A 19,488-nucleotide genomic window follows, 5' to 3' on the forward strand; every position below is an offset into this window, starting at 1 on the left:
AACACCTGAAGCAGAGTTTATTTGAAAGCAAAGCAAACACATGAAAGCCAAATGAATTGGGCATGTCTGAAGGAAGAAGGGGGACATGATAGCAGCCTTCCAGTATCTAAGGGGCTACCACAAAGAGGAAGGAGACAATCTGTTTCCAAAGCATCAGAAGGCAGGACAAGAAGAGCCGAGGTGGTGCAGTGGTTAGGGTGCAGTACTGCAGGCCACTTCAGCTGACTGCTATCTGCAGTTTGGCAGTTCAAATCTCACCGGCTCAAGGTTGACTCAGCCCTCCATCCTTCCGAGGTGGGTGAAATGAGGACCCGGATTGTTGGGGGCGATATGCTGACTCTGTAAACCGCTTAGAGAGGTCTGAAAGCCCTATGAAGCGGTATATAAGTCTAACTGCTATGGCTATTGCTAAGAAGCAACAGATGGAAACGCATCAAGGACAGAAGCAATCTGGAACTAAGGAGAAACTCCCTTAATCAGTGGAACAACTTGCTACCAGAAGACGTGGATGTCCCATCACTGGAGGCTTTTAAGATTGGACAATCGTTTGTCTGAAATTGCATAGGGTCTCCTGCATGAGCAAGGGGTGGGCCAGAAAACCTCCCCAGTCCCTTCCAACTCTGTTGTTTTGTGCATCATGGCCTCTTTGGTGCCATCCAGTGGACGTTCAGAACTTTGCAGCCCTGACAGAGCAGCCAGTGAAGACACAACCTTCAGGGATCCACTCCACCATCCCATTCCATGCCCTTTCTGGCAGGATTCTCCATACAGAGGGGGGGGGATTGCAAACAAATCAGTTTTGGGGGGTGGAAATGGAGCTGAGGCCAAGCAGATTCACAACCTGCCAATTAAAATGAGACAGATGTGCAAGAAATCATTGTGGCATCAGAGGAGGGTCCTTCGTAAGAGATACCCTTCTCCCTTAATGCCAAGTCTAGTCATGCAGAAGATTTGGGGGTCTTTGGATTTCAACCGTCTCCTGGCTCTGCAGAATGAAGGAGGCCAGTCATGCTAGAGAGAATTTATTTGACCTCCTGGCCCATCAGGAGGAGCAAAGTCAGATCCAAGGTAGAAAAAGCATCCATGAAGCGAAGCGGGGCAAAACAGAGATTTTGGCAGGCAAGGTGGGGGTGGGGCTTTGTTTCTTCTCCAAATTTCACCAGGAGTTCACTGTCTCTGGAGCAGGAGAGATTTGCACTAGGACGAGCACTGGCAGAAGAACGGACGCAGGGATGCACACTTCTCGTTGTTCCAGCTCTTGTAACCTGGACAGCAGAATAAACGTTGGTTACTCATTGCAGTGACTTCCTGAGAGTCCAGAAGGTCTTTTCAGGTGGCTCCTCCCTCATTTGCTGGGGACATGAAGATACCACAGGTGGAGAACCACATCAGCTAAAACGGGCTGGGGGCTCAGCAGGTTGTTGCAACCAAGATAACTTACTTAGCTGTTCCTGTCTGTTCTGTTCTGTTCTATTCTATTCTAGTCTAGTCTAGTCTATTCTACTCTATCTTACTCTACTCTACTCTACTCTACTTTATAGCAATAGCAATAGCAGTTAGACTTATATACTGCTTCATGGGGCTTTCAGCCCTCTCTAAGCGGTTTACAGAGTCAGCATATTGCCCCCAACAACAATCCGGGTCCTCATTTTACCCACCTCGGAAGGATGGAAGGCTGAGTCAACCCTGAGCCGGTGAGATTTGAACCAATGAACTGCAGTTAGTAGTCAGCTGAGTGGCCTGCAGTACTGCACTCTAACCACTGCGCCACCTCGTCTCTTTACCCTACCCTACTGTACTCTGTTCTGTTCTGTTCTGTTCTGTTCTATTCTATTCTATTCTATTCTATTCTATTCTATTCTACTCTACTCTACTCTACTTTACCCTACCCTACTGTACTCTGTTCTATTCTATTCTTTCCATATCCATTCCATTCTATTCTATTCTATTCCTTTCCATTCCTTTCCTCCCCTCCCCTCCCTTCCCTTCCTCTATTCTACCCCATCCTGTCCCATCCCATCCCAGATTAAGATGTAGCTCGTTTATTTATTTGTAAGATGATGGTCCTATAATCATTGGTACATAAATGTTGAGCTTTTGAAGGAATGGGGGCTTTCATTCTTGTTGGCCCAAGGTAATCGGTTGCCAAGCGTTGAGCCTTCCAAGGTTCCTCAAATGGATCCACTTGTAGAAGTGCATCCTCCCCTCCCCCCTCCCCCCACCTTGTCTTACCTGATTCAGCCCAGAGCTCAACACATTCTCATTTGTCTGCTTGTTGTCAGGTTTTCCTGATTTCCAGGACTCGTAGCTGAATTTGGAGCCATCACTCCACTTCCAGTTTTCTTTCTGTAATGATAGGGAAACTACGATAGCGAAGGAGGAGGCGGAGCCCAGGGCAGATAGAGAACAGTTGGCAGGTTTCAAGGATCAGAGCAATCAATCAAGCCTCCTTTTCTCCATCTGTCTAGTCAACTTCAGTTGATCCAGAACAGCTAAATAGGATTAAAGTTCATGAATTCTGGATAAGCGGATACATTCTTAGAAAAGTGGTTTGTCACAGTGGTTAGAATGCAGTATTGCCAGGCTCATTCTGCCGACTGCCAGGAGTTCGATGCTGACCAGGTCAAGGTGTCAATTGTGATGCATTCCTGACCTGCTCTTGGATGTTGCCATAATCAGCGGGGTGGGGGACTCGAGCCTCGCAGCTGCATCGAGGGAACTTGCACTTCAGTCAAAACAAAGCACATTCCAGCCAGCCACGTCAAGGTCATCTCCAGGGGGACCCAGAGTGGCCGGAGGGAGTGACTTCTACAACCCCTAAAATTGCTTCACTGGGGAATGTGGCTGATGACACACCTTGGGGAGAGGGGGAAACAGGGGCAGAGCCAAGGCCCGAATTAAGTGAGGTCAGAGTTGGCTTCACTTGGTTCGTGCTGACTAATAAACAATGGGCTTCAGAGGCTTGTCAACTGACTCACAGTGACGACGGTCACCTTTTGCCACCTTCTGACAAGTAGAGCCAATGGGGAAGCTGGACTCACTTAACAACCATGTGACTAACTTAACAACTCCAATGATTACCTAACAACTGTGAGAAGCAAGGTTGTAAATGGGGCAAACTCCCTTAACAAAGGTCTCAACATAAATTCTGGGCTCAGTTGTGGTCCTAAATTCAGGACTACCTATTGTATTTTTTGGAGTATAAGACGCACCTTCCCCCCAATAAAAGAGCATGGAAATGTTGGTGCGTCTTATACACCAAACACAGTCATTTTTGGCTTCCCGAAGCCCCACCCCCACATCCCATTTTTGTAAAAAACAGGCGAAAAATGGGCCATTTTTCACAAAAACGGAGGCTTTTTTTGCCTTGCCCCAGCCCTACTGGAGCCTGAAGAGTTCTGCTGGGAGCTGAGGGAAGTCAAACATTTTTTTTCTTACTTACCACTTCGAAATTGTGGTGCGTCTTATAGTCAGAAAATGTGGTCTATCTGAGCCAGCCTTTTTCCATGATTGAAAATAAGAAGAGGCCAAAGGTGGAAGGGTGGTGGTAGCCAACATGAACCACACCTGCACAAAATATAAAACGGGGAGCCGCCCTCCCAGGCTGGGCCCTGCAGTCCCCAAAGAGGGTTCCCTGAAGGCCACGAGCAACAGAGAAGGACTTACATGCGATGGCGACTCAATCCAATCCAGATGTTGGCCTTGAATTTCTGAGAGAGGTGCACGGCCATGTCCTCCGCCTCTTCCTTGCCGTCGAGGGAGGCAAGATGGCAGCCGTGGTCGTACTTCTTGCAGTACTTCTGCCAGAGAGAGACAAGAGAGAAAGGCCCTGGGTCAGCAGAAAAGGAAACCCTCCTTTGTGTCTCCCTGTGTGGGTTCTTTGCTGTGCGTGTGAGGGGGGGAAAAGGAAACCCTTCCCCTGGTTCTGGCCACCATCATGGCTTTGTTGAACATCGCAAGTGTCCTTGCTGGAGTCTGCAGCTCTCCAACAATTCCTGACTTAGATTCACGAGTTAAACTCAACCAATCAATCAGAACAGCTGGAAGGGACCTTGGAGGTCTTGTAGTCCAACCCTTTGCTCAATCAGGAGATCCAATTACCTCCAATAGACGATCAGATCCCACAGATTAGGCCTCCTCCGAATTCCATCCGCCGGCCAATGCCGACTGGCGACTACCCGGAGGAGAGCCTTCTCTGTGGCTGCTCCGACCCTCTGGAACGAACTCCCCGTGGAGATTCGAACCCTCACCATCCTCCAGGCCTTCCGCCAAAGCCCTTAAAACCTGGCTGTTCGACAGGCCTGGGGCTGATGAGCTTTTGCCCCCTTCTCGAATGGTATGACTGCTGTGTGCTTTTAATTGTGTATTGTTATGTCTCGTCTTTTTTATCCCCTGTCGTACCTCCTTCCCTGATGAATGTGAGCCGCCCTGCGTCCCCTTCGGGGAAAAGGGTGGCATATAAATGTAATCAATCAATCAATCAATCAATCACTCAATCCTATACCATTTCAACAAGTGACTGTCTCGTCTCTTCTTAAAACCTCTAGAGATGAAGAACCCACAACTTCTGACGGCAACTTCTGTTCCACTGGTTAATTGTCTCCCTGTCCTCAATTGTCCTCACTGTTAGGAAGTTTCTCCTCAATCCAGGTTGCTTCTCCCCTTGATTAGTTTCCACCCATTGCTTTCTTGTCTGCCTTCTGGTGCTTTGGGAATAAGTTAACGTCCCTCCTCTTTGTCCCTCCTTAGCGTCCCTCCTTTTTGCAGGATTTGGGTTTGGCCAGTCTAGAGAAAAGAAGGATTAGGAGGGACAGGATGGCATCTCTCAAATACTGGAATGCCGCCATCCTGTCCCTCCTAGTCCTTCTTTTCTCTAGACTGGCCAAACCCAAATCCTGCAACTGTTCTTCGTGTATTTTAGTCTCCAGGCCTTTCAACATCTTAGCCGTTCTTCTCTGCACTTATCCCCCATCCTTTTACAGGCGAGGGGGTCCGTGGATGCCAGTGAGAGATCAGGAAATGTATTGCCTAGACGATTGTCACTCAAGCTCCGCAATGACCAACCCACAGATTCTGCCCGTGAATAATTTGTAATTTAATTTAATTCGTAATTTAATGAGCTTATATGCCGCCCAATCCCAGAGGACTCCGGGGGGCTTACAAATACGAGATGAAATAAAATAACAAATAGGGGAAAGACAAAAACAGTTTAAAAAACACTGTGACCCGTCAAAACCACGTTCCACAAAAGCGCGGTCGACGAAATCGCGTATGTGACGTCATCACAACGCGACGAAAAAGATTGAAAAATTGAAATAAAAATTAAATTACAGCAAGCCGATTCACATAAAGGTAAGGGTTAGGTTAAGGGTTAGGGTTAGAGCGTTAGCGTTATGTTAGCGTTAGGTTAAGGGTTAGCGTTAGGTTTTTTCGTTACGTTAAGGGTTAGGTTTAGGGTTAGGTTTAGGGTTAGGTTAAGGTTAGGTTTAGGGTTAGGTTTGGGGGGGTTAGGGTAAGGTTTTCGCTTTATTTTTACATTTTCGATCTTTTTCGTCGCGCTGTGATGACGTCACATACGCACTTTCGTCGACCGCAAATTTGTCGTCCGCGGTTTTGTGGTAGAACCAAAAACACAACATACATTAGGCTTAACTTAATGAAAACCTAGGCCAGTCCACAGTCCACAGAATATTTGCATTTCAGACTATCCTAAAATCATGAGCTTCGCTACCTATTCGTGGACACAGCCTCATGTCTCTCCACTTCAATAAGCAATAGCAGTAGACTTATATACCGCTTCATAGGCCTTTCAGGCCTCTCTAAGCAGTTTACAGAGAGTCAGCATATTGCCCCCAACAATCTGGGTCCTCATTTACCCACCTCGGAAGGATGGAAGGCTGAGTCAACCCTGAGCCGGTGAGATTTGAACCGCTGACCTGCTGATCTAGCAGTAGCCTGCAGTGCTGCATTTAACCACTGCGCCACCTTGGCTCGCCACTTCAGAGGTGGGTTCCTACCAGTTCGCACCTATTCGGTAGAACCGGTTCGTCAAATCTAACCGAACCGGTTAGAAGAGGTTCCACCAGTGGACCCGGAAAGCAGGCCACTCCTACAGAAGAGGTCCAAACATTTTTTTGAAACCCACCACTGGCAAGGATCTTGTAAATCTTAACATCTTTAAGACTGCATGCTTCAATGCCAGAGTTTCTGAATAGCTACTTGGACCGACCTAAGTACTAATTCATAATTTCGTATCCGGCCACATGGGCGGCAAGCCACTCCCACAAGGAGGCCACACCCACAGAGTAGGTTCCAACAATTTTTGAAACCCACCACTCACACACACACACACAGACTGACACAGAGAGAGAGAGAGAAAGAGAAAGAAAGGAAGAAATAAAGAAAGAAAAAAGAAAAAGAGTGAGAGAGAGATGAAAGAAAAAAAGAAAAAAGGGACAGAGAGACAAAAGGAAGGAGAGAGAGAGAGAGAGAGAGAGCGAGGGAGAGAGAGAGAGAGCACATGGCCGGCAAGCCACTCCCACAAAGGAGGCCACACCCACAGAGTAGGTTCCAAAATTTTTTGAAACCCACCACTGCTCCACTTCATCCCAACCAAAGGATAGAATAGAAATTCTTTATTGGCCAAGTGTGATTGGACACACAAGGAATTCGTCTTTGGCGCATAAGCTCGCAGTGTACATAAAAAGACCCGAAAAGGTACATTGGTCAAGACTCATAAAGTACGGTTTGGAGTTAAGAGTTGGGCTCTGGCTGGCTTCCTCCTCTGCCTGGGCTAGGAGATTCACAGACACACAAGCACCTCTGACCTCTGCCTCTTCCCAGGTCTTGGCTTCATCGAAGACCTTGTAGCAAAAGCTGCCGCTGGAGAACCATTCGTTGGGACAACAGCCCTTGGCTCCTGTGTGGGAAGAGAGGGACCCCAATGAGAAGATGCCCAGCAGAAGGAGGATAAGTCAGCTCAGTCTGCAGAGCGTAAGCGGAACCTGCAGAATTACAAACTTTTTGGATAAATTGAAAGTGACTTGGGTTATGGGCGCAGAGTCTGAATTTTGGGTTAGCCTCGGTTAATTTCCCGGAAATTGCATGTTTTGTGTTCATCTGTCACTTCTGTTGATCTATCAGAGCCGAGGTGGCGCAGTGGTTAAATGCAGCAGTGCAGGCTACTTCAGCTGACTGCAGTTCTGCAGTTCGGCGGTTCAAATCTCACCGGCTCAGGGTTGACTCAGCCTTCCATCCTTCCGAGGTGGGTAAAGTGAGGACCCGGATTGTTGTTGGGGGCAATATGCTGACTCTGTAAACCGCTTAGAGAGGGCTGAAAGCCCTATGAAGCGGTATATAAGTCTAACTGCTATTGCTATTGCTATCGTTTAGGGAGCCGTGCCAAGCCAGAAAAACTCCTTCAAAAACCAGATTAAGATTTTGCACACTTAATGTTAATGGAGGATTTTATAAATAAGTAAATGAAATGCCAGCATGTGGTTATGGATTGAACCTTGGTATACTTAAGGATGAAGGATGTTTAAATAACTGTAGTCAAATAAAAGTGGAGGTATGATGATGTTAACATAGTAAATATTTGAGTTAAGATATTTGAATTGATATGAATTATATTTGATGACGGTGGAAGAGATGCACAAAAGCTTTTGTGTAACCAGCTGATATACTTTTTACAATATAGGTTTGTTTTGAAAATAAATAAATAAATAAAAAATTAATAATAATAATAAAAAAAAGATTTTGCACACTTAGAACCAATGGGGACCTTCCTGAGCCAGTTAAACTGAGCAACAATTATCCCCACTTTAGCTACTAGCAATAGCAATAGCAATAGCAGTTAGACTTGTATACCGCTTCATAGGGCTTTCAGCCCTCTCTAAGCGGTTTACAGAGTCAGCCTATCGCCCCCCAAAACAATCCAGGTCCTCATTTTACCCACCTCGGAAGGATGGAAGGCTGAGTCAACCTTTGAGCCGGTGAGATTTGAACCGCCGAACTGCAGAACTGCAGTCAGCTGAAGTGGCCTGCAGTGCTGCACTCTAACCACTGCGCCACTTCTACAACCTATCTAGACTACTGCAATCTGGTCAATGTGAGGCTACCTTTGACAGTCTCCTGAAATTGCAATTGCTGCAGAAGGCATCGGCCAAGGTATCAAGCAGTGCAAAGTATGGGGGGTCGCATGGGTCTGTCCAGAAGGATCTCCTAGATCAGTGATGGGCAACCTTTTTGGCGTGGTGTGTCAAAAATTGGCAAAAAATCGAGCATAACTCGTGTTGTGTGTCACTTCGACAAAAACATAATTTTGCGCAATTTATAGTTGCTGCTAATGGCGCTCACAGTTCTCATTGGCACTCCGCTGTTCCCTGCTGTGGTGCGGTCGTAACCGACAGTCCCAGGAGTAGACTCTCTGTGCCGGCCTGACTGGAGAGAGGCGCGCACTGTTCCCGCGCTCCTCTCCTGCCGGTCCTCCCTCGCCGCGCTGATGACGTGTGTGCGCACGGCACGCACGCCTTACCAGCAGCCCCTGCGCTCAGAAAGGGGTGGCGGCGATACAGTAAGTGAGTGTGGGCGGGGGAGATCACACGTCCCCCCCCCGTTCCTCCAGCACAGATTCTTTCATCCTCGGCGGCCGTGCAGGAGCCGAGGATGAATCGCATGAAATCCTGTGCGTGTCACCCCAAATGGCTACGCGTGTCAGCACTGACACGCGTGTCATAGGTTCGCCATCACTGTCCTAGATGATCCAAACATCTGAACCCTAAATGGCTTAACAGCTGATTATTTGTGCCACTGCCCCCACCTGCCACCCATTGCCCAGGAGTTGCCACTCTTCAGGTGCCCCTCTGGATGCTCAGCTCTTACTCTGTGAGACAAGACCAACTTTTATGTGTCAAATCGCCTATGGAGAAGGCCCCGCATTTATTTTAGTGATACATGGATGCACCTTTCTTGCAAAAGTCTTAACTTTTAATTTCTTCTGTATCTCGACTGTATTAATTTTGCTTAGTTTTTGCATTGTTGCAAACAGCCCCAAGTCCGGGAGCCGAGAGATTAAGACGGGATCCAAATTGCACAGGAAGCCAAACAGGAATAAAAGCAACTTCAGTGAGAGGATATTCGGAGGGGGGGGGGTGTTAAATCAGGAAGGGGTTCCTATGCAAGAGGCTTTCCAAACAGGAGACACCCAGCTCGAACTCACCACTTAGGGAGAGGACCATGACCAGCAAGGCGAGGCTGAGAAAGGAGAATCGCCCCATGGTCTTCCTTCCTTCCCTGCAGAGAAAAGGGGAGAAGGGGAAGGGAGAATGAGATGGGTGGGAGGGTCCTCAGGAAGGGCACTCCACATCCAACCTGGGACCAAGTCTCTCTCTCCCCCCCCTCATTCTTTGGCAGTTTTGGGCTCGCCCAACTGGTTCCTATTTCTGCCTCCTTGGCCATGAAACATCCTTGGTGGGTCACAGTGGATCCTGCTGTGTAATGGGGAGGGGGCTTTCCTTAGAAAGGCTCTTTCTATATCCCCCAAAGATCCCTTCCTCCCTGCCTGAGGGACCCTCCTGCAGACCCCCTGATGCAACCTGGACATCCCCTGCAGCCCCCCCCCTGCAAGGGGTCCCTTCAGATGGAGAGAGAGACGCAGGAGGGATCTGCTGCAGGGGCCTCCCCTCGCAGGTGCCCACAGGTGGGAGAGCCCCACTCACCTGTCCCTTCGCCTCCACAGGTAGCAATTCTGCTTGATGGCAACTCCTGGCTCCCCTCCAGCAAAGGGAGCAACAGCATTTATAGGCAAGGCAGGGGGTGGATTTCTTTGGGGGGGTGGGAATTTTTGCCTAACAACCAGGATGTAGCTTTTTTGCAACAACTTTCAGCAACAGGCTAAGCACAAATAAGTTGCGTCCCTGGGGGGTTTGGTCAGATGTGTTTTATTTACTTATTTAAAACATTTACAGAGCTGCCCATCTTGCACTTTCCTCTGGGTGTCTCCCAGTCAATGATTAAACCAACATCAACAATAAAGCAACATAACCCCGTGGAGATTCGCACCCTCACCACCCTCCAGGCCTTCCGCACAGCCCTTAAAACCTGGCTGTTCCGACAGGCCTGGGGCTAAAGACTTGCAGCCCCACTTCGAATGGTGTGATTGTTGTGTTTTTTTTAGCTGTGTATGGTCTTTATGTTTTGTAACTTTGTTTGTTTTTTCCCCCCTCCCTTGAATTGTGAGCCGCCCTGAGTCCCTCTCAGGGAAAAGGGCGGCATACAAATAAAGTAAATTCAAATTCAAATAACTCACGAGCAAAAAAAACCTGGCATCAACCTGAAGCTTTCTTCTGCACGCAGTCCCTCCTCCAGTCCTCTGTCCTGGTGGGAAAGTCCTTCTGATTTTTGGAAGGCCGGGAGAGCAGAGATCTGCAGAGATCCAAGGGGAAAGGGACTCCCACGGGACAGGGGTTGCCATAGAGAATCCAGACTTTCTAGACCCCATAATGTGTAATGTTTAAGGGAAGGGAGTAGGAATTGGCCCTCCTAACTGAAAGGATGGGTAGAAGTCTGTGGACATAAATTTGAACCCTGGGCCCTATCTAACAAAATGAAATTCAATTGAGAGAAAAGCAAAATCTAGGCAACCCCCCCCCCCAAGTACACATATAGATTGGATGAAACCAGGTTTAACAGCAGTAACTATGAGGGGGATCTTGGAGTCTTAGTGGAGAACCAGTTAAATATGAGCCAGCAGTTTGTGGTGGCAGCAAAAAATGCCAATACAATCCTAAACTTCATTAACAGAGGGATGCAATCACGATCAAGTGAGGTACTAATACCACTCCATAAAGCTTTAGTAAGGCCACACTTGGAATTCTGCCTCCAGTCTTGGTTGCCACGATGTAAAAAAGAGTGCAGAGAAGGGCAACGAGGAGGATTGGGGGCCTGGAGGCTAAAACATACGAAGAAGAGCAGTGGCTGGAACTGGGCATGGCTAGTTTAATGAGGAGAAGGACTAGGGAGGACGTGATAATAATCTTCCAATATCTCAGGGGCTGCCCCAGAGAGGAGGGGGTCCAGCTATTTGCCAAAGCACCTGAAGGCCGGACAAGGAATAATGGATGGAAACTGATCAAGGAGAGATTCAGCCTAGAAATAAGGAGAAACAATCAACCAACGGAACAGAAGTTGCCTTCAGAGGTTGTGGGAGCTTCATCACTGGAGGCTTTCAAGAAGAGGCTGGATGGCTCTCTGTCAGAAATGGTGTCTCATGCTTGGGCAAGGAGTTGGACTAGGTGACCTACAGGGTCCCTTCCAACTCTATTAACCTGTTAATCTAGATATCCTTTCTCAGTGCCATCGGAGGCTTTAAAGGTAACAACCAGCACCTGGAAGAAAACCAGGAGGCTACCCAGCTTATGCCACCTTGGGGTTACGTGGCCCGACCTAGGACAATCAATCATTGTGCATGTTGTTGCATTCTGGACTAGGTGAACCTTCTGGATAGTCTTCAAGGGCAGCCCTATGGAGAGTACATTGCAGTCATCCATACAGGAGGCGACCAAGGCCTGAGTGGCCATGAGCAGAGCCTCCCGGTCCAGGAAAGGGAGCAACTGGTGCATAGGACGAATGTCTGCAAAGCTCCCTCTATCCAGGGAGCCTCCCCCTCCCAACTCCAGAAGCTGGCCCAGAAGGATGCTCTGTGGCTGAGCGCATTAGAAGCCACTGAGAAGTCCTGGAGGCGGAGAATAGCTGTAGCACCTCCCATCCCAAGCGCTCCAGAGGCCATTGGCCGATTTGACCAATGCCATTCCATGCTGCATCCGGGCCAGAATCACAAGGGCTTTCCCAGAGGTGGGAAAGTTGGTTACAACCCACAGATGCTGCGTGGACCTTCACCAGAGGAGAAGACAAGTTCGGTCCTGGCAGAAATTGATAGCGAAAGAAAACCTTTATCACACACCTCCACAGTCCAAACCCAATTAACAAGTAAAAATCAGCCGAAGCAATGCAATCGTCAACCAAAATACGCCTTACCCAGGAACAATAAAACTGCATAAATATCAACTTTCTTGATGTCTTTACTCTTTGACAGAGGGTGTTTTCTTCTGGGGCAATAAAAATGTGATTAGCAAACATTTTACAAGCTACGACATATTTCCTGCACAGTCGAAAACCTTGTGTCCCTGGTTATCTGCATTCATAGGAGCATTGCAATTGCTTGTAAGTTCCATGAGGCTGTATGTATGTATGTATATATATGTGTGTGTGTGTGTGTGTGTGTGTGTGTATATCTATATCTATATCTATCTATCTCTATCTCTATCTCTATCTCTATCTCTATCTCTATCTATCTATCTATCTATCTATCTATCTATCTATCTATCTATCTATCTATCTTGACTTTAAATATATACCTTTCTCCCTGGCTCAGCTGATAAGGAGAAGAACTCTGTGGCTTAATGGTTAACAAATCTGCCTAACATGCAATACAGCACAGGTTCTAATCCCAGTAAGGGTATGGCTAGCTGATGAGAGCTAAATAGCTTGAAATAGATCTATACTAGTCTCCCTTTATTTATTTATCAGCATAAATACAACACACACACACACACACACACATATATGGAGAGGGAGGGAGGGCGAGAGAATTGTATTAAATTTCAGATAGAAAGTTAAAATACACAATTACAACAAAAAGGGAAAATTAGGGAGGGGAGGACAAGAAAGAAAATTTAAAAATTGACACAAAAGCAACAATTACGTAAGAAGTAAATCCCTTCATTATGGATATAACTGTAAGGTACGACATGTTCTTCTTCTGAGGGATGCAGTGGCCCAGAGGTGGAGCTCTCGCTTCGAAACCAGGAAGCTCTGAGTTTGATCCTAGGTAGCAGGAGATATTTCTCTCTTTGGGTGCAATGAGTAAATTGCCTGCTGTGAACTCAGCATAGGCATCAGGAAGGGCATCCGGCCAGTAAATGCTTGAGCTCCTCACCAATGCAAGAGATTACAGGGTTGTTAAAAGAAAAATCAAATACGGTCTTCTTTTAGTTTAACAAAAGAATAGCTGCAAAATTAAAATCTAAAAGGTACTGTGGCCCCAAAGCAAATAATCCAGGATTCCTCCAGTGCTCTTTAGACAGAATGTGCCAGTGGGGCTTTCTTCTCCACTGCTCAATAAGTGGCCACTTCCCTTTCAGTGGCAAGGAGTTTCCAATGCCCATGTTCCACTTGCAAGTTTAAATACCAGAAAGATTTCCCTGTCACTGCAGTAGAAGATCATTCGGGTTTTGATGCCAATTCCGACACTTGGTGGAAATCCCAGAAAAGGCAGGTCAGGTACAGTTCAGGGAGGGCGCCCCCTGCTGGTTTGCGGTTTTGTGGTTTTCCTCTTGGCTAACCAGAGAGAGAGAGGGGGGTGGGTGTGGGTGGGTGGGGGGAAAGATCCTTTTCAGCAGGAAAGGACTAAAATACTCTCTACACCGAGTCATCCAGGAAACAATCAAGCCATATAAAAGGAAGCCACCAAAAGCAGGAAGTGTTCCTAAATGATTGTGTAAACTTCCGTTCTCTTTGCCGGCAGCTTTGCGAAACTGACAGATGAGCCCCAGGCGCAGAGCAAGAAACCCCCGACAAGAGACTCTGCTGGGAGCATTTTGTTGTGAGCAGTCTTGTAGGACACGCGTGATCTTGTGCCAAAAGCGAAAAACATAATCCGTCAAGCGTGAACACGCCAACCTTGTGGAAGAAATAGCAAAGAGTATAGGAGCCGAGGTGGCGCAGTGGGTAGAGTGCAGCACTGCAGGCCACTTCAGCTGACTGCTATCTGCAGTTCGGCGGTTCAAATCTCACCGGCTCAAAGTTGACTCAGCCTTCCATCCTTCCGAGGTGGGTAAAATGAGGACCCAGATTGTTGTTGGGGGCGATATGCTGACTCTGTAAACCGCTTAGAGAGGGCTGAAAGCCCTATGAAGCGGTATATAAGTCTAACTGCTATTGCTATTGTTTGTTTTGACAGTATAATTCTGACAGTCCAGCAATTAAAAGGGACAAAGTCAGAATGTAGCAAATGTAGCAATGTTTGCAGTAACAGTGTGCCGGGTTCGCCCCCTCCTGCACCTCAAAAATGATAAGACCACCCCGAAAACAAGGCCAAGTGCTTATTTCGGGGGGTCAAAAGAAGAGAAGACTCTGCCCTATATTCGGGGAAACACGGTATTAAGCTGTTCTTGTTCTGTGGACGTGTGAAGTTAGGAAAGTTGTTTCCTAACTTCTTAAAGAAAAGCCAGCTGTATAGGTGCAGACTGGGTGGAGTTTGCCTTAAATGCAAGTAATTGTGAGAGGGATCTTGGAATCCCAGTGGACAATCACTTTAATATAAGCCAAGAGTGTAGGTCAGCAGCCAAGAATCCAATGCAATCCTGGGCTGCATTAATAAAGAGAGAGAATTAAGATCACATGAAGTTTTAGTGCCGCTTTATAAAGCCTTAGTAAGGCCAAACTTTGAATACTGCATCAGTTCTGGTCACCACAATGCAAAAAACAAAAACAAATAAATAAAAGAATCTAGTCATGAGTTCTGCATCCAGTTCTGGTCACCCCAATATAAAAAAGAGGTGGAGACTCTAGAAAGAGTGCAGAGAAGAGCAAGAAAGAGGATTAGGGGACTGGAGACAAAAACAGATGAAGAACGGTTGCAGGAACTGGGAAGGTCTCGTCTAATGGAAAGAAGGACCAGTGAAAGCAGTCTTCCAATATTTGAGGGGTTCCTACAAAGACTATTTTCCAAAGCACCAGAGGCCAGATGAGAAATGATGGATGGAAACTGACCTAGGAGAGAAGTTGCCTCCAGAAGTTCTGGGTGCTCCATCATGGGAGGCTTCCCAAAAGAGCCTGAAATGATAAGAAGGTCTGTCTCCTGCTTGAGCAGAGGGTTGGACTAGAAGACCTTCAACTTCGCTATTCTATATTCTATGCTTTTTGTCCTGTCGTGCGCGTTGATCTTAGAGGTGCAAATCTCCTCTTCGGTGTGAGATTTCATGAGGCACCAGGGATGGCGATAAAAGATTTCCCGCATTTTGAGAGAACCCCTTTTCCTGCAGAGACCTCTTTAACCAATTGCAGCCCAAGTACTATATCAATGCAGGCGGAAAAAAGTTTAATTGTTTCTCTCCATCTTAGTTTGAGGTTGTGCTTGATATGCGACCTGGCTGGGGTGGTGGTGTAGGTGTCCAAGGGGATTTTACCATTAAATACCCCCACCCCCCATTTTTGCAGGGCCAAAAATGGGGGGTGGGGGTCATTAGTAACAATGGTTACTAATGATTGTAACAGCCATACTTTGAGTCAGTTGAGTCATCCTAAGGGTATGTCAGCCCTTCTTCATTCAAAAATCAGGAAAGAAAACCTTAGCTAAGCTAAGTCTGATTATTTAGGCGCAAAAGCGAATAATATATTGTATAATTCATTCCCCTCTTCTTGGCATCCCGTGCACAGTCCAATCATAATTCTCCCAAATGTCAGGTGTGAGATAACGTCGAAAGGCATCACCAGGATGGAATGCCGGACCGTTGGCCTTGGCGGGAAACTCCCTTCTTCCAGCACAACAATGATTCCCCTCCCAAATACCATGGCCCCCCCTCCCCGTTTCAATGGCAGCCGAAGCAGCAGCAAAGCGGAGGCTGAAAGAGTGGCCTGTTGTTTGGGGGCTTTGGGAGACATTTCCTGATCTGCCCTAGACCCAGCATCCAAACCGGGACCAAGATGAAAGCTCCAGAATTGGTCTCACAGCTTTGCATGTGACCGGTTGTGTCCCCCTCCTTGGTCAGGCAAGAGCCTTGGTGGGTCACAGTGGAGCCTACAGTGCTGCGTAGTCAGCATGGGGGCTTCCTGAGGAAGGCTCTTCTATGGGTCTTTCCCCCCATCTCCCCAAGATCCCCAATAGATCAATTCCTCCCTGCCTGAGGGACCCTCCAGCAGAATCCCTGCTGGAACCTGGAAGAGGTCCCTTCAGATGGGGAGAGACACGGAGGAGGGATCTCATGCTGTTTCACCCTCCTTGGTTCCCCCCAGGTGGGAGAGCAGCACTTACCTGCCCCTTGGGATGCCTCAGTCCAACTCTGGGTCCTTGTCTGGGGTGTTGAAGCCCAAATAAACACCCCAAGCTGGAGACTGAAGCAGGATGATGTTGCTCGGTGCAGAAGATGAGCAACATGGGGAGGTTTCCTTCAGCCAGGTCTTTTATACCCCCAAACCACAAAACCCACAAATGTGAACATCAGTGTGTCATGTGTGGCCCCCTTTCCCCGTTACTGGTTTACACCCCTACAGCGGTTAGAAACACAGACACGCGTGCACAGAGGTTCTTCAGAAACTCTTATAATGTAGCAGCTGTCATTTCAGGCAGTTGGCATGCCCTACATGCTTTCTTTAGTGATGTTTGAGCAATAGTTATGAGCCTGTGGTTTTGCGTCCCTCCTGCATGCGTTGCGCCTAGAGCACAAGGGGACTTACACAAGGCAAGCCATGCCTCTGGCCTTGTAGGTCTGTGAGGCTGCTCCTCTGCTTAGCCCCACTGTCTCCTCCGTGCATTCCCATGCAAAGCTACTCAATTTGTATAATTAAGACAAAAACACCTGAAGAACCGTTGCAGGAATTTGGCATGGCCAGCCTAGAGAAAGGAAGGACTGGGGGGTGGGACATGATAACGGCCTTCCAGCATTTGAGGGGCTGCCCCAAAGAAGAGGGAGTCAACCTTTTCTCCAAAGCACCTGAAGGCAGGACAAGAATGAACAGATGGAAACTAATTAGGCCTCCTCCGAGTTCCATCTGCCGGTCAATGCCGACTGGCCACCACGCGGAGGAGACCCTATGGAACGATCTCCCCGTGGAGATTCGAACCCTCACCACCCTCCAGACCTTCCGCACAGCCCTCAGAATCTGGCTATCCCGTCAGGCCTGGGGCTAAAGACTGTAACCCACCCGAATGGTATGAATGTTGTGCTTTTAATTATGTATTGTTCTCATGTGTTAAATGTTTGTTCCCCCCCCCCTCGAGTTGTAAGCCGCCCTGAGTCCCCCCAGGGAAAAGGGCGGCATATAAATAAACTTTCATAACTCATAACTCAATTAAGGAGAGAAGCAACCTGGAACTGAGGAGAAATTTCCTGACAGTGAGGACAATTAACCAGTGGAACCACTTGCCTCCAGAAGTTGTGGTTGTTCCATCACTGGAGGTTTTTAAGAAAAGACTAGACACCTGGTTTTTTCTCTCTCTCTCTCTCTTTCTCCCCCTCTCTCTTTCTCTTTCTCACTCTCTCTCTTTCTCATTCTCTCTCTCTTCCTCACTTTCTCTTTCTCTCTTTTTCTCTCTCTTTCTTTCTCTCTTTCTCTTTCTCTTTCTCATTCTCTCTCCCTAACTTTCTCTCTTTCTCTCTTTTTCTCTCATTCTCTCTCTCTTCCTCACTTTCTCTCTCTTTCTCCTTTTTTCTCTCTCTTTCTCATTCTCTCTCTCTTCCTCACTTTCTCTTTCTCTCTTTTTCTCTCTCTTTCTCTCTCTCTCTTTCTCTCTCTCTCTTTCTCTCTTCCTCACTTTCTCTCTATTTCTCTCTCTTTCTCTCTTTCTCTATCTCTCTCTCTCACTTTCTCTCTCTCTCTCACACACACACACACACACAAAATCTACTTCTAGATTTAAAAATCTTCATTTTCGAACACCAAAATGCAAATGCTTCAGAGTTCTTTCGAAGTGTGGCTAAACTGCACCAAGAGTTGTATCAGAGCCCTGAAGGATTGTGTTTCTTTGAGGAACCTTATCTGCGGTGGAGCCTCCAGCTGAAGGGGAAGTGGAGACGCTCCAGCTGGGAGCCCAATCCAGGGAGGAAGCGTCTGTGGTTTTCATCCGCAGAATTTTCTACAGACCATGGAAAGGTATCCTTTAGGTCGAATAAAGGAATTTTTTACTTTAATTTTTATTTTTTATTTTTTATTTTTTTATTTTTTTATTTTTTATTTCATTCTTTATTTCATTTTTTATCTCATTTTTTATTTCTTTTTTATTTCATTTCTTTTTTATTTTTTATTTTATTTTTTATTTTTTATTTTATTTTTTATTTTATTTTTTATTTTATTTTTTATTTTATTTTTTCTTTTATTTTTTATTTTATTTTTTATTTTATTTTTCATTTCATTCTTTATTTCATTTTTTATTTCATTTTTTATTTCATTTTTATTTTATTTTTTATTATTTTATTTGCTTTGTCAAGTATTGTACGAGATAGCATGTATAAGTGTAAACATGGACCTGAACAAGGGAAGGGGTACCAATGAATGGGGAGAGTGGGACGGGGGCGGAAGGCAGGCTGGTGGGCTTATGCACGGCCCCTTCACGGACCTCTTAGGAATGGGGTGAGGTCCATGGCGGACAGTTTGAGGGTGACGCTGTGAGGGTTAGAGAGGATGTAACAACAGAGGCAGGGAGAGCATTCCAGGCGTTGACCCCTCTGTGGCTGAAGTGGTCTTTTCTGCAATCGAATTTGGAACAGTTTACCTTGAGTTTGTATCTATTGTTTGCCTGTGTATTATTGAGGTTGAAGCTGAAGTAGTGGTTGACAGGTAGACCTCATTAGAGTCAAGGAAAGACACCAGTATTTGACAGCTTTTGATATCAGGGATGGTGAGTTTTAATATCCAATTATGCTTTTTGCATTGGCCAATTGGAATTATGAAAGCCTGTATTTTCCAGATTTAGGAATGATTTTTTTCAGATACAATTGACAAATTTCTGGTGATGTATCTAGGTGACTTCTCGATTTACTCTGAGGAATGAAAGGCTCAGGGGCAGCAGGAGGGGCTGAAAAGGCTGTGGGAGAACAAAACGTTTGCCGAGCTGGAGAAGTTTGACTTTGACACCTTTGACAATTGACATTTGGGCTGCAGGGTTTCAAATGAGGGTCTCCAGATGGATCCTACCAAGGTGTGGATGGTGTTATCCTGGCACACAGCCCTCGTTACAATATAAGAGACTTTCAGAGTTTTCTGGGCTTTGGGAATTTCTACAGGAACTTCACTCCTAAATTTTCCCTCCAGGTTAAGCCTCCCACTCAATTGTTGAAAAAGAAAGCACAGTTCTCTTAGATGAAGAAGGAGCAATCTGCATTTGAAAAGTTACATCTTTGCAACTTAGCCATTTCCCCACCACCCTGATTCACCAAAGCAATTTATCATTCAGACTAGCAAGTCAGACGTTGTGTTAGGATTGGCATTAGAAGGGGGCAGTTACTCCCCTGTACTTTCAATCCAAAGCATTAACACTCCCAGAAAGAAATTATGACGTTGCTAGCAAGGAGTTGATTTCCCCCCCACTGACACACGGCAGAAAAGTGGTGCTGAGGCCCATCAGGTACCCAGACCTCCAATTAAAACGAGGTGGACATGCCAGAAAACATCGTAGCCTCGATGGAATTGGCCTTCCAGAGAAACCCCTTT

At 46.6% G+C, this 19,488-nt stretch overlaps 1 protein-coding gene across 2 annotated transcripts in view; it reads right to left on the reverse strand.

Moving 5' to 3' along the window:
• Positions 1–1,007: 1,007 nt before the first annotated feature.
• LOC116511835 (C-type lectin lectoxin-Thr1-like) overlaps positions 1,008–19,488 on the reverse strand; it is a 195,629-nt gene continuing 177,148 nt past the window's right edge. The window contains exons 1-6 of one of the 2 annotated variants that reach the window (XM_032222075.1): positions 9,720–9,913; positions 9,221–9,294; positions 6,828–6,919; positions 3,667–3,800; positions 2,233–2,346; positions 1,008–1,265 (exon numbers count right to left, since the gene is read on the reverse strand). In XM_032222075.1, the coding sequence (XP_032077966.1) occupies positions 2,250–2,346; positions 3,667–3,800; positions 6,828–6,919; positions 9,221–9,278 (381 nt within the window). In that variant the 5' untranslated portion in view covers positions 9,279–9,294; positions 9,720–9,913 and the 3' untranslated portion in view covers positions 1,008–1,265; positions 2,233–2,249. Of the gene's footprint in view, positions 1,266–2,232; positions 2,347–3,666; positions 3,801–6,827; positions 6,920–9,220; positions 9,295–9,719; positions 9,914–19,488 lie in introns of those variants that run through there. The other variant, XM_032222076.1, reaches the window with a different exon arrangement.

Source organism: Thamnophis elegans, chromosome 7 (genome assembly GCF_009769535.1).
Source record: "Thamnophis elegans isolate rThaEle1 chromosome 7, rThaEle1.pri, whole genome shotgun sequence".
Lineage (NCBI taxonomy): Eukaryota > Metazoa > Chordata > Lepidosauria > Squamata > Colubridae > Thamnophis > Thamnophis elegans.